This window comes from Drosophila navojoa, chromosome 4 (assembly GCF_054131105.1).
Source record: "Drosophila navojoa isolate 15081-1374.11 chromosome 4, UAZ_NAV_1.0, whole genome shotgun sequence".
Taxonomy (NCBI): Eukaryota; Metazoa; Arthropoda; class Insecta; order Diptera; family Drosophilidae; genus Drosophila; species Drosophila navojoa.
Genome location: NC_142892.1, coordinates 20,888,201 through 20,902,974, shown reverse-complemented (window position 1 = coordinate 20,902,974; position 14,774 = coordinate 20,888,201). Strand labels below are relative to the sequence as shown.

Genomic DNA, 14,774 nt, shown 5'->3' with positions numbered 1-14,774 from the left:
AAGGCCCATGCTCATAAATTGGCACACACGCTTCAACAGACCGCAAAAAAAGGCGCGCTTGATGACTCGAACCACGAACTAAGCCAACACCTACACACCTACACAATAGACTGGCCAGTCCCAACTCTAATTACGTCAGTCAGCCATAGCTATAGCAACTATTATATATTGTATATTGTATATACGCACACTACATTATGCCTGGACATCAACTAAAATGGCCCACAACTAACAGCGAATGCCAAATGCCAAATGGCAAATGTGGCATTGTGCTTATGACGCATCAGCGGCCATCAGAGCCTCCAAAAATTAATTAGACACCCATTTTAGTAGATATGCTCTTCGCTTTGCATATGCGAAAAAAAAACTTTGCGAATTCGCAAAGAGCTTAGCTAACATTTCTTTATCTGATTTATGCGGCATCCACATGCCACATGCCACGTGCCACACGCCACGAGTCCTGCTCCATTGAGCTTGCAAATTAATTGAAATATTCCGAATGACAAATTGAATCACTCAACGGCTCATTTGACCTTTGCGTCTTGACCAATTTCGAGTTAAAAGCTTGAAGCGAATCGTTATTGTCTTTGTACTTCTCTTTTTGTGTTTTGGTTAATGAAAAGTGGAACATGGGAAAATGTTTTTGTTTCGCTGGATGAGCGCAATAATTTTAATGAATAATGCTACACAGCAGTAGATTTTAAATGGTTCACTTGGCTGCGTTTTCTTATGGATTTCTAATAGGCGTACCACAAGACAATCGATTATTGATAGGTCATCGAAAGACATGGGAACCAAATTTTGAAAATTATTAATTTTTAGAAGGAAAACAAGTCAAAGTCAAAGTGTATTCTCTAAAAATATTACAAAATAGTCTCCTTGAAAAATTTATTTCGTGTTAGTCAGTCGGTCAGCTCCCTAGAGTGGCCTTCCCACTAAATATATATATGCTTTCGAAATGAAGATGAAGTCATGCGACAATTTCAAAAAGCCCGAACGGAAAAAAAACTACACCTCTTTGCATGACTAAACCAACTCAGTCGTACAACCTGCATACGCATCGAATTTAATTCAAGTTCAACGCCTCGTTCCGTCCTCTGTCTGGGTTACTGACACCAAAGGGCACTACACTTCCTAGAATACCCAAATAACTACATACCCACATTTCCTAGCAGCTCCCATGGAACGGTTGGTTCCATTGACATTAACGTTGCGTTTACATGACGAATGCCCAAAAGTCAATATAATTGATAAGAAAACAGAATTTGTGAACAACAAAAAGAACAATTCCATTAGCCTAACTATTCACTGGGCGCTGGGATGGGCGTGGGCGGGCGGTGGCTCCATAAAGTTTTGGTTAAATACGCAGCAAGTAATATGCTAATGAACGACCACGAACTTGAGCCGGGCGCGTGTTATGCCTTGAACCAGAGCGCTAGAGCGTTATCTGGGCATTAGCTCTGGATATTAGCTATAGAACATTGTCTATTGCTCGTATGTAAACAGGTGTGCGAGCGCACACAACACCCACTGTGGTTCAAGGTCGTCGTCGTCGTCGTACACAGGCATTGATAAAGATAAACAAATTGGCGTATGTTTCCTTGTATTGTCTTTGACTTATGGCGCTATCAGAGTACAGCTAGTTGATAGAAGAATAAAATAGCTAAATAGCTGCTAAGGCTGCAACGGTTTGTGTAAACTCTAGAATGCAACCAATGCAAAGTAAGAGCATGAAAAATCGATAACATTACGTAGATAACTACTATGCATATATGTATTTATGTATGAAGGTATGCATTGCATGTGTGTTTGTAGCTCAGTAGTTTACTGCGCACTTTTATCGTGAATTCTATGGGACATGTCAGGCAAACATTTCGTTGACCACTCACTTGGGATACACACAAACATGCATACATTCATATGTAGATATGTATGTAGGTACATACATATGTATGTCCATACTCCATGGCTGTCATGTACTTCTGTAAATAAATATTTAATACGTTGTCGTACGACATTGCAGTTGACAAAATGTGTCCTGCTGCAATTGGCCGTTGAACAGGTGGAGTGAAGAAGAAGAGAATTAATCAATATGCATTAAATTATGCATATACTATAGAGGACTGTATTAATAGCTGGGAATTAAGTCAGCTTTTGTCAGGTAAGGCCACAAAATCAATACAAATCAAAAGATGAGTCAGAGCATATGCGATCAGCGCTGACAGCAAGCGGAACACTCAAATTCAACTTTTAAAGTTCACACTATCGATAAAAGCCACGAAAGCTACAGGTAATCGAAGGACAAAAGTCGATCAGCGTTGCCAGCTGACTTGAATATCGGCATATGGTTTTCTTGTTAATACAATATTTTTAGTTCATATGTCAACTTACCTCAATTTTGCTAGAATATTCCTCAATTAGCTTCTCCTGCTGTTTCACCAGTTCCTCGTTCTTTTCTAGCAAAGCTTTGCCCAGCTCTGCTGCTAATAGTATATCCGATTCCTTTTGCTGCAACTGAGCCCACACATCCGGTTCGCTCTCGTTGCGTCGTGCCTCCATGGCGCTGATGTAATGTTCTAAATCAATTGAAGCGTCAATTAGTGAGGAGTGCGAATGGTTATCGTAGAGTGGCGATGACAAATCGACTGCAGACTCTTTAGCTGTCGCCCCTGCTGCTGTGCCGGCCGTTGTGGGCTTGCTGAGTTGACGTGCGCGTTTTGATTTGTAGTTGTAGTTGTTGTTTGATATGGATGAAGCAATACCGGCAGCAGTTATAGGATTTGCTAGCGTTGGTCTATGCATGATCGTTAACGGCAGGCGGTAAGTGGTGGTGGTTGGGTGGTATTACGAACAACAAACAAAACACACACAAACATAACACAAAAATGCGATATATAATAATTTATATGTATATTATTGCTTGTTAGATTTGATGAAGGCGATCGACCGGGCAATCGAGCGAGCGAGCGAGCGATTAGTGATTTATTTTGTTAGCGGCGATTATAATTTGTTTTTTTTTTTTTTCTCTCTCTCTCTCTTCTTTGTATTATTAGGTTAGGTTTTCAGATACAAGACAACACGCTGTAGTCGCTCTTGTTGTTGCTGCTGTTGTTGTCGTTGTTGTTGTTGATGACGCTGAAGTCCCTTATGATGCTGTAGCTGTGCCTCGGGAATGACAGGCCCAAGCCACATGATGTTTCCATAGATGTCCGCTGCCCAGGAGCAGCCCAGCATGCGTTTGTATGGCGATTCAACTATTAATGTTGGTAAATAGCAGGCAAGTTTAGTAAGTAAATAGCATTACTGTGAATTACAGCCAAATTGGCAGCAAGGGATATGGAAATATAATACAAGACCTGCTCACCGCCCCAAAAACGAGCACGTAAACTGAGCTAAGCTAACAAAAAAGGAGCGCCGATCACGTTGCACATTTACAAGCACGTTTTCGATTACAGACTAAGGGCTGTGGATATGGAGAGTCGACCAGGTCAATATATATATATGCATATTTATGTATGTGTGTCTGTGAGTGCACACACACAGGATGACATATAAATACGGAATATAATGAACGTTTAGTTAAGCTGCATGCAAGAGGGTTAATACTCGGGGCCGTCTAAGGGTTAAGAATTTGGTTACTTTTCGAAAAGTTAATAGAATTTCGAAAAATCAATTATATTTTATATTAATATATGCCCATCCGTTTAGAGACCTTTTACTTTATATAAATGTATGTACATATGTATATCTGGAATTTTTTAAGCTTTATAAAGCTTACCTTAAATATTATTTCTACTGATTTACGTGACAAAATGTGTTAAATACTTTTGTGTATTATATACATTCGAATATATAAATAGATACATATGTATGGGTGGAATATGTTTGTGAATTTTTAGTTAGGCAGACTTTAGTATGGTTTTTAAGTTGGGTTTTCAGCACAATTTCATGTAAGCTAATATCGCATTTCTGGGTTAAATATATATGTAGGTATTTATAATTTCTATAACATTTGACGTCAATGGATCGAACGCCTGAAAATCGAGTTTTGTCGCGCCAAATTTGGATTGGGTATTGTTAGTGTTAGCCGTAGCTTTAAATACGAATTTCTAATGCTTCATTTCGTATGTAGTATATATTTGTATATAGAAAATTCATTTGGCAAGCACTTCACGCTTTGCTGCATTTGGTGGCAGCTGCTTTTGTTGTTATTGTTGTTGCTGTTGTTGTTAAAGCCAATATAAAATGCGCTTAATGCGTTCGTTTTTTGGCCAACATTTAATTTGTTTTATTATTGGTTAGCAACACACACACTCACTCACACACACACACGTAGTTAGTTATTGTTGTTGTTGTTGTGTGCGAGTCAAGCACTTCCGTTATATGTGCCACAGTCACATAGTTAAGTATATCACTATATAAATATGTATATATATATTCTGTCTGGTTCTCAGCTTTTATTGACAAAACAACAACAAGAGCAGAAAAAATTGAATGCGCGCTTAGCGTGCTTTTAGCTCTCGACTTGAGTTTTATCTATAGCAAACAAAAAGATACTACTTTCCACTTTCGCAACGCGCCAACCAGCTAACTAACTAACTTTGAATGTATTTTAGGTAGATGGATATATCATAACAAACAGAAACCTCTCGGTCACGACGGCGACTGCGGCGGCGACAACAGCAAGCCAAAAAGAACTTCCGATTCCGATGCCGATGCCGAGAAACGCGACTTTTTTGGTAGTTCGCTTTTGGGTTTTTCTTTTGTTTTGGTCTGCGGTTCGCTCGGGTTTCCGCTATGGAATGCACGACGTCTGTTTGGCGCGAGGGTTCGGTACTAACTGAAACCGCCTGCAATGCTACAGAAATTGGCAAAACAAATGAGTAACCAAGCCAACTTGGTAACTTGGCAACAACAACAGCTCAACAAATGGCCAAAGCCACACAGCACAGAGAGAGCGAGAGAGAAAGAGAGAGCACGGCTGTGCTTAAGAGAAACTCTTTAGGGTTGCCAAGCGATATTGAAGTAAGTCAATAAGATAGTATGACAAGGCTGCTAATATATGCGGGCTATATCGAATAGATAAGATAGTGGCTGAAATTAACACAGATAAGGAATTATTAATGAGCTAATACTTGGGTAATATTTTTTTGGCTGTTGACATTAGATAGCATTAACAGAGTTTGATTATTAAATCATAAAATTGAGTAATGTTTTATCTACTTTTGGTCGAAAAGAGATTAACTATATTGATCATATATAATGTATGCATATGATAGCAGTGCTGCATGTAAAGAAAAAAATTATCCACTAATTGTCACTTTTATTAATGTATAATGACAATAATAATTTAATAAGTAATATACAACACATAAGCACAGTTTTTAAATATATTTTTAATTTATAAATATTTGGAATAAACATTGGGTTAACGAATATCTATAACAAATATTTATATTAATTCAATTTATTTTATTTTTTGTGCTAATTTCCAGTTTACTTTTGAATGTTACATTTATTTTATATTTACTTCATATTTCTTATAAATACTAGCTTAACTTTCGAGCAGCTCGACAGCCCTATTGAGCAGCATTTCAATGCAAAGTTAACCTGTTTATAAGCAACAACTAAACGTACTCTCTTAAATGCCAGCTGTTACATCTCTCTCTCTCTCTCTCTCTCTCTCTCTCTCTCTGTCTTTCTCTCTTTCTGTAGCGCTCTCTGTTAACCCTTTTGCGGGGCTGGCTTACGAAAGCGTTCAAGTGAACTACATTGAAACTGTGTGTTGTGCATGCTACGATAAGAGGAAGGGGAGTGAGAGCGGGAGAGAGGGGGCTGCAATGCACAGCGAATATTTCAATGAAAATCAAATTTACATACGACGCCAAGTCACAGCAAAAACAAAAACAACAACAATAAGAGCAACAACAATAGCGCACATAAGAGCGGCAATAACAATGGAGCACAGATATAGACATTGGGTCTAGTGCGTGGTACCGCAACCAACAAATCCCAAGACCTAAACAACATGCACAATGAGCGCTTCAAGTGGCAAAAGAAAAAAACAACTGAAGATGCCTCAAGCTTAACTCTTGTGCCTGGCCCCATTGTTCTAACCGAGACCCGGAGACCGGCGGCCGGAGACCGGCGGCCGGAGACCGAAGACCCAGACCCCTTGCTAACCCTTCAACGGGCAGACAAGACAATACCCAGGCCATTAGGCGGAACTACTATGTGGCCATCCATTGCGTGGCCTCTTGTTTATGTTTGGGGCGTCTGTTGATGGTTGATTGTTGATGTTGATGTTGATAGTGATGGCTACTGTTTGGTCATTTACCAAATTGAGCATTTGACTGCTTAGCTGGTTGCTTTGTAATTAACCAGGCGTAACCAAGAACTCGCTTGAAGAGTGAAACTTCGTTCGCGCTTCCGTTGTTGATCTTAGGGTTTTGTTTTTCTTGCAGCTCCTCAAACTCGAGCCTCGAGCGGTCGGTCGGGTCAGTCGCCTCCTTTGGAGCGGGTTGGCCAACATTTGTAGGGCATCGGCTGAGCAGTTCGATCGATCTGTAGTCACTGTAACGATGCGTAACGAGGCGTGTTCTTGAGTTCTTTTCAAATCTCTTGCGCACTCTCGATCTTGTTGCGGTCATTTAGAAGACCAATGCAATTCCTATCTCCTTTCCCCTCAATACGTCCCTCTCTCTAACTCCTTGACTTCGGGTGGCACCCAAACTGGTTTCAGTTTTGCTTTTTTTTCATTTGAGTTCAATTATTTCTTAAGATACTCTGTAAATGGAAGGTTGGATGGGTGTAAGCTCTGATATATTAGAAGCTGTTTTCAGAGAAATATAACATAAGTCTCTCTAAAAGGACTTCTTTTTATATGAGAGTTTTGATTAAAATTTGCATAGAACTTAATCCACTGGTATGATTACAATCTGATAAGGAAATATGAGATTGCTACGATTTCGGTACGAAATTAATGTAGAAAAGGAAAATAACTGCAATGAATTTGAATTAGGGGAAGGAATCAGGATGAATTTACCAACACTTTTTATTTGAATAAAGTCAAGAATTTGTCAAGATAAGATATTCTACTAGAAGTACGTAATATTCCTCGGATATATGCCAAATAAGAAATATTCATATTCCAAGTCTTACATTATTCATTGAAATGAATGATAAAATTTCCATTCCCATTTTCTAGAGTATATGCCAAGTCTGCCTGCATCTCTTCGGACCTGGCTAATAATGCCATAATTATGATGTGTTTTTTCGCACTTGCCATGGGCATGAGTCAACAGCTCTGGGGCATTACAAGCACTGCGTTGCTTTGCTTTATGCGCGAAGTTTTTGTTATGTATCGCGTATTGTTTGTGTTTTCATATATTTTCGTAATGCATTGCGAATCGCAGTGCGCCAATGACAAGAGAACATGGCTCGGTCAGTGTGCTGGCTACTGGATATGTGTGTCAAAGACAGTTAAGGATCTCCACCCAGCAGAGCGCATCGTGTGTGCGGCAACCAGATACAGATACGGATAGAGATACATTTCAATTACAACATTTGGCGCATTCTAAGAACCTTGATGTCGAATTCTTAGCCCAGAACCAGCCAGCATATTTCGAAATCGCTTAAAGCTCAGCCAAAATACTGCTAAAAAGGTCAGAGCTGGGCGTGAGAATTGAGAATTCAGTCCAGTTGTCGAGACCTAAGCCAGCCCCAGACCCATGCGAGTCACTCTATAAAAGTTCACCAAAGCGCAGACCCGAAACATATTCTAAATGCTACGCTACCCGAACTGGATCACATCGGAACGGAACGAGACGAGACGGAGTTGGGCCATCGACTTCCGCAAGCGGCTCAATTGACGAAGAGGAAGAAACAGAGGAATTAAAGCAAATGCAATTGCAATTGAGGTCAGCAATAAGGTCAGCTGGAAGAGACACGGCTTTAGGCCAGGCTCAGGGCAGCCAGAAAGGGCAACAAGCAGAGGAAGAGCAAGAAGAAGAAGAAGCAGCAGCAGCAGCAGAGCAACGCCAGCTGTTTGTACTTCACATAGCTTGCGCTTCAGTTCAAGCAAGGGCAGCGCGAGGGGCGGGCTCTTCTACTTTTGTGACCATCATGGTTTATGGTCGGCTAATGTAATAGTTTCTATGACTATTGCAGCTGTTGTAGTTGTTGTTGTCGTCGTCATTATTATGCTTGTAGTTGTTGTTGTTGGCTTTGTGGCTGTTGGCTGTAACCAAGCGGCATTGAGTTGCTGCTGTTATTTTTATAATGATGCTAGAAAGAGACAGCTGCACAGAGAGCGCTGCTGGCAAAGAGAAAAAACCGTGCTCTCGCCCGACCTGTTGTTGATGGAACTTAAGAGCGCCAATCGAATAATGTGGATGGTAAGTGCTTACGTTCCACAGCTGGCTGCTCTGTGTTGTGGGTTTTTTTATGTGTGGAAATTTGTAAAGTTTTATTAATATTGCAAAAATGTAAACTTATTTATAGCAAAAATCGAAATTTATAATTGAACAAGAGAATTCATTTTTAATGTATTTATTTATTAAGCTATATACATTTATTTGTATAAATTCTATATATTTTCAAAAGAGATTAATTAGATCAAAGAAAACTTTAATAAATAATAGTATTACATTTTCAATATGCCGAATGATAAATAAATTTAAATGTGTTTAGAAAAAGCTAATAATTAAAAAAAAAAAATTGTTTTTTTAGTTAACACCTTGATTAAAATAAAAACACAGTTGGGATTTGTTAAGCAACATCTGGAAAATATACTCGTTTATTTGAATATAATATGTATGTGTATATATAAATATATAGATATTTATATAAATTGTCATATGCAAACTATGTTTGATTCCATATCCATTTTAGTTACAAGATGAAAGTTAGTTATGTTGTAGGTGTCTTTTATTCACATAGTTCTCGCTTCATAGATAATACATGTTTGTAAAAATGTTCGCATGAGTTGATTTCATTAGAGGCCTCGTTAGGGATACACAGGGTTACATAGTTGACATACATTATGATACAAACATAAATTAAATACCAATCAAATATATATGTATATGGGCACGCATCTGATGCATGCAAGCAGGATCGCCTCAGCGCCAGCGATGGGGTCAACGCAGGTTCCACACAAATCGAACGTCGCTGCGAAAGCGCAGCCAAAGTGCAAATACAACAATCAGCAATAATGCAGCGGCCCCCACGTAAGGCAGATTCTGGGAAAGGATACAGGGAATATTAGTGGATGTTAATAGCTGGAGTGGGAGCTCGAGCTGGGTTGGAGGAAAGCTGGATACAAACTGCTTCGGCGTAAGCGTGTGTACTATTACCAAAAACAAATTGCAAGCAATGTGGAGTGCCAAACGCGCCAATGCTACGTGAACGTTGAGCAAGAGGCGAGCTCTTGCCCAGAGTTCATGTTGCATGAAGCGATGCAACATCACATTCCTAGGCAATTTGCAATCTCTAAAATGTTTGCGCACTTATAAACCTAGCCTAGCTATTGCCCCGCCCCCTGCTGAAGCACTTAAATCTGCAGCACTCGCTTCACGTCGACGGTGGGGAAGACGGCGAATTCTCCTGCTGACGCACGATGTGGCTTCCGCTGCAGATACTCTGTCAATATGTCCGAGGCGAGGCGGGAGGCGCGCGTGCGGATCTCCGCCTTCGGGGGCAGCGGCTGATTGCGGCGCTGCAGCGCGACGGTGTTAAGATTGGCTGCCGACATGCCGCCGCTGCCCTTGGCCTGCACCTGCAGGAGGGACAGCACCCAAGCGTGCTTCATTTTGGTCAGCTGAGACTCGAGCGCATTGATCCGCTGATCCTGCGGCTGGGGCACATAGATGGGCTCTAGCTGCTTTAGCTTGGCGCGCATATCCTGCGCCTGCAGCCGCATGCGCTCGTTGCGCTCATTGTTGAAGGCGCACTTGAGCAGCTGCAGCTCCTCGGCCACCAGGGGAGCGGTGCCAGCGGGCGTCGTGTAGCTGACATTGGCGCTGCTCGTGCCCGTCGCGGACAGATTGTGGAGCGAGGAGTGCGAGTCAGAGGTCATACTCTTGCCGGCGCTGGTGTTCAGCTTCAGCTTGTCGCGCAGGTCGCTCTTCTCGCTCTCCAGCGCGTCTATGTCGCTCTGCAGATGATCCATGGTCTCCTCGAACTCCTTCTCCTTCTGCAGCAGCTTCTTGTGCGTCTCCTCGTACTGCAGCTTCCACTTGTTGACCGCATGCTCGTACTCGTCTTGCAGCACGCTCAGCTTCTTCTCGGCGAGATCCTTGCGTATTTGCATTTCGCTCAGCTCGTTCAGCTTCATCTTGGCCGCCAGCTTGAGCTGCTTGATGTCCGCTTCGCGATTCTCGAGCGTTGCCGCCAGCACATTCTTCTGCTCCAGCTGCTTCTTGATCAGCTGCGAACGCTGACTGAGAGGCGTACTGATCGTCTGGGGACGTGGAGCTGCGCCGGCCGCAGACATAATCTCGTACTCCTTGTCCAGCAGGTGCTGGGCAATGTGCTGCAGATCCGCATTGGCCTGACCCAGCAGCGCCTTAAAGTTCTGCGTTGGCCCGCGATCGTCCTGCTCATAGATGCGCTCACAGGCCGCCGACAACAGGGACCAGTACTTGTCCTGTGGCAGCGTGTGCTCCGCCGCATTGTCGCTCTCAATGTTGGCCACGATGGCAGCCAACGCCTGCTTGGTGGCCAAATGCATGGCGGACATGATGCGACTGATATTCTGGGCCAGCGCCCGCATGGCATCCATCTTGTGCGGCGACAGGCCGCACTTGATCACATGCTGATCGTTGGGCAGACGTCGCTTGATCAGCTTCACCTGCTGCTTGATGCTCTCCATGTGCTCGTTGAGAAACTGTATGAGCAGCATCGAGTCACTGGCGGCGCCCGCCTCCTGGATGATCACCTTGGCAATGGCCGTATCGTTCAGTATGGACTCACAGGCAGCGCTCAGCGAGGCCACACAGTCCCGTATCATTTGGGTCTCGTTCAGAAGCTGTTCGCCTGCCAGCAGCACCGAGTTCATGGCATTGAAGAACGCCACGCACTTCTCGATGTTGTCCGTGGTGCTGTTCTCGTCCAGTTGATTCGACTTCAGCAGCTCAATAATGCCGTCGACAATCTTCTCCTGGGCCACCATCTCCGGCAGCGAACTGCCAGCGCGCAGCAGCGTATCGGGCTGGCAGCTGTTCAGGCCGTAGAGGATCTGGTGCAGCGCACACTGCAGATTGTGGATGTAGTGCATCAGGCGGCACTTGAAGGCATATTGCTGCACCGCATGGCCCTGGGTGACGGCCTCGCGGGTCACCGCCTCCACGGCCGGGAAACGTTCGCGCGTCTGCGAGACGATAATGCCGCATTTGAACACAATGCGCGAGATTAGCAGTATGACCAATATGGAGTCATGGTCGCCGCCGCGATTCATAAACGATTCGGGCATGAAGGCGGTCAGCATCTGGACATGCTCGTTGGCCTGGCTCAGCTCAATCTGGCGCAGCTGAACGTCGATGGCGCGCGTGTAGGCCTTCGACTCGGCGAACATCTGCTTGTAGTCGATGGTCTCGGTGGCCAGCTTGAGGCTGGGATCTTGCAGCGACTTTTGATCATTGTTGGAGCTGCGCTCTCGCAGCTCGATCAGTTGCTCGTTCAGCTTCTGGACGAGCTCGCGGAACTTGGTGATGGTCTGGTCGCGATCGTAGATGGTCTCAATGGCGGCATCGCGTTCGCGCAGCACCTCCTTCTTAGCGGCGTTGGCCAGGTCCAGTTCCTCGCGCAAATCCAGCTCCAGCTCGTGGTTGCTCTCCACCAGCTGCTCGTGCACCTCCTCCAGTGCCTCAAGCTGTGCGATCTCCTCCTCCAGCAGCTTCACTTTGTCCTCCAGCTCCATCTTCTTCTCGGCCAGCTGCTCCACCATCTCTTCGGCGCCCAGCGCAGCATCGACTTGTTCCTTGAGAAGTGCAATAATATTTGTTTCTTGTGTGAAATTAGGTCTTTGAATTGACAATGCAAGAAATGCTTAGCGTAATATGAAAACTGTCGGGAACTCTTGGGGAAATGAATGAAACGAATGATATGAAACTCGACATAAACTTGAACAATTGGAAATTACCTCCTGCAACCGTTTCATATGTATTTTATTTAATGTATGCCGGCAAAGAAATTAAATGAAAAATTGCACATTTTATTTATAGTTTGGAGCGAAAGACAGCAGATCTTAGACATTTCAGTGTTGCAAAAAGAAATGTTCGTGAAGAGCTCAGCTGGAGCTCTGCTACAGCAAAGCCAAGCAAAACAAAGGCAAGAAAAATTGTGCGCATGTGTAATAAAAATAGAGCGGCAGAGCCGAGTAAAGCAAGCGAAAGCAGAAAAGCTTAAAACATAATTAAACTAAAGTCTCTGTTATGAGCGTGTTTGAAATAGAATAAAAACATATACATAAAACATATATTCAGGCCTGTTCCCATTTGATAATTTTATAGAAAGAGAACATTAAATTTAATGCGGTAAACCAAAATCAAAACAGAATCAAATATTTGCAATTGCGATAGAAATAAATTAAAAAGGTCCAAGGGAACTCCCTAAAAAACTCCATATGTATTGATTTTTTAATATGAATATTTAAATATTCATTTCTTCCTCATAATCTCTCTACGATGTTATTTTCATTTTTCTATGACAAATGGATGTTTAAGGTATTTTAAGACAGTAGAGAAATGGTTGAAATAAAAAAAGAAAATATACAGAAATTGTAATTTAACAAAAAAAAAAATTGGAATTAAATAAAATTAGAAACAAATTTAGATAAAATATAAATTCAGTTAGTTGGGAATCGAATTTCAAGAACAGGCCTGATTGTTTCTACAGGTAAGAGTAAAAGTATTTAGCTCACCTGCAAGTCGGCGACTGTGGCCTCCAGCTCATCGATCTTCGAGCTGAGCTTTTCCTTTGTGCGTTCCAGTTCGGCTACTTCGGATCGCTTCATTTCCAGCTCCTTGGTCAGCTTTTGAATGTCGTGCTTGTCATGTGCCGTTAGATCTCGCAGTCGTACCAGTGTGTCCTTGAGGCGTATGTTTTGCTGCTCGAGCTGCTTAAATTCGTAGGTGGACATGCCGCCATCGGCGGCCGTTATATTTGTCTCAGCCTTGTTTTGCATTTCTGAACGCAGCAGTTCGAGGTCCACCTGTAGCTCTTCAATGCGCTCCTTGCTTGACTCCAACTCCAGCTGCAGGGTGTCGGCCTTTTCCTCGGCCATCTCCTTATCGAGCGTGATCATTTCGACATTGTCGGAGAGCTCGGCCATCTCCTGGGCATGACGCTCCTTGGCCTCGATGGCATCCTTTGCTTCCTGCTTGGCGCGTTGCAGCTCCTTTTGCAGCGAGGCCTGCGCTGACATGATCTTGGTGCGAAACTCCTGCAGTTGCTCGAATTGAATTTTCATCTTATCGAATTCGCGTAGACGTTCTTTGTCCTCATTGCGACGCTGCTTGAGCGTCTCTAATTTCTCGGTGACATCGGCCAGTTGGGTCTGCAGCTCTGCGGCTATCTTTTGCGCCTCCAACAAGGCCACTTTGTCCTCTGTTGCATTTGGGGGCGTCGTAAACGAAGGCGAACGCATTGGCTGCGATGGCGTAAACTGTGGCTTGAGTATCTCTAGAAAACCGGTCTCTACAAACGACGCGCGCTTGGATGCTGCTGCTGATGCTGTTGCACCGGCTTCTGGTCCTGTACTGGTAGCATCCTTATCTTTGCTGCTCTGGGGCGCGAGCGACTTTCGTGTTGCCAAGTTGCTATTAGAGCTCGTTCGCTCATTTAATGACGTGGTTAGCTGTGTGCGTGAACCAAGCAATGATTGGCGACTGGATGAGAGTGAGGTGCGTGATCCGCTAAGCCGTGCCTTTGTGGGTTGCGGCGTGGGCGTGGCAGTGCCTGAACTACCGCTGCCGGGTGCATTCTCTGGCGCTGGTGTTATCACTCGCAGCTGTGTGGGCCTCACGAACATGCCACAATTTTCGTCGCATTGGAAATATTGCTGTCCCTTAATAGAACCACTATTCTTGCCTTTCGGTTCGTCCAGCACCACGCCCACCCACTTGCCAACGGCAAAGCTGGTCATGCCAACGTAGGCGATCGTGCCGAACAGCTCTTTGCCGGTCAGTTCGACCCGCGCGCCCACTTTTATGTTCTTCTCCGACATCTCGATGCACTGCCGTCACCTGGGCCAGTTTTGTGCGTGTGTGCGTTATAAAACTGGCGTTAGATGACGTTATATGTATATGTTGGAAAACGTGCACGTGTGTATGTGAGTGTGTGTGTATGTTCGTAGACAAAAAATAAACGCATTAGAATTAAATTCGAATGTATTTGCATATTGCAAATCAAATTGCAAAACTTACCTCAGTTTTTTATACAGCTACTGCAGTCACGTCCAGCTTTTAAATATGGCTAACGCCAGGTAGCTGATTGGAAAGAGAAACCGAAAAATGTTGACATCATTAGTCACCAAAAGAGCAGTACTCACTGATGCCTAGCAATAATTGCTACATGTATTCGATGCAAAGCGTATGCATAACACACACACATATACAATACTTACAATTAAAATAAAACAAAAGCAAATGTTTTCACTATTTGCAAAGTAATTCTTCCGAAAATTCTAAATTCGCAAATTTACAGAGCTGAACAGCTGTGAGGTAGAGATGTGAGTTATTAATTTTCAACGATGATTTCTGAACAGCATCAAT

General features: G+C 43.4%; 2 protein-coding genes across 5 annotated transcripts in view; both read right to left on the bottom strand.

Moving 5' to 3' along the window:
- LOC108652034 (bicaudal D-related protein homolog) overlaps window positions 1-4,857 on the bottom strand; it is a 34,037-nt gene extending 29,180 nt beyond the window's left edge. For 2 of the 4 annotated variants that reach the window (XR_016196652.1, XM_089259094.1), the window contains exons 1-2: window positions 4,647-4,857; window positions 2,392-3,254 (exon numbers count right to left, since the gene is read on the bottom strand). Coding sequence is in view for 3 of the 4 variants with exons in the window: in XM_089259094.1 (XP_089115220.1) it covers window positions 2,392-2,802 (411 nt within the window). In the remaining variant the exon portion in view is untranslated. Of the gene's footprint in view, window positions 1-2,391; window positions 3,255-3,778; window positions 3,801-4,646 lie in introns of those variants that run through there. The other 2 variants (XM_089259096.1, XM_089259095.1) reach the window with 2 other exon arrangements.
- Window positions 4,858-8,765: 3,908 nt separating this feature from the next.
- On the bottom strand, window positions 8,766-14,771 carry DCTN1-p150 (dynactin subunit 1). The gene is made up of 4 exons (XM_018102126.2): window positions 14,627-14,771; window positions 14,427-14,489; window positions 12,923-14,280; window positions 8,766-11,980 (listed from the first exon to the last, which is right to left on the bottom strand). The coding sequence occupies exons 3-4, from the start codon at window positions 14,225-14,227 to the stop codon at window positions 9,554-9,556; spliced, it is 3,732 nt and encodes a 1,243-aa protein (XP_017957615.1). The 5' UTR covers window positions 14,228-14,280; window positions 14,427-14,489; window positions 14,627-14,771; the 3' UTR covers window positions 8,766-9,553.
- Window positions 14,772-14,774: the final 3 nt, after the last annotated feature.

Bases quoted from the DNA above. Each gene is read 5' to 3' on its own strand.
- DCTN1-p150 (XM_018102126.2), bottom strand. From the start codon at position 14,227: ATGTCGGAGAAGAACATAAAAGTGGGCGCGCGGGTCGAACTGACCGGC. The intron at 11,981-12,922 runs GTGAGCTAAATA...GCACTTCTCAAG, and splicing joins CCACAGTCGCCGACTTGCAG to GAACAAGTCGATGCTGCGCT.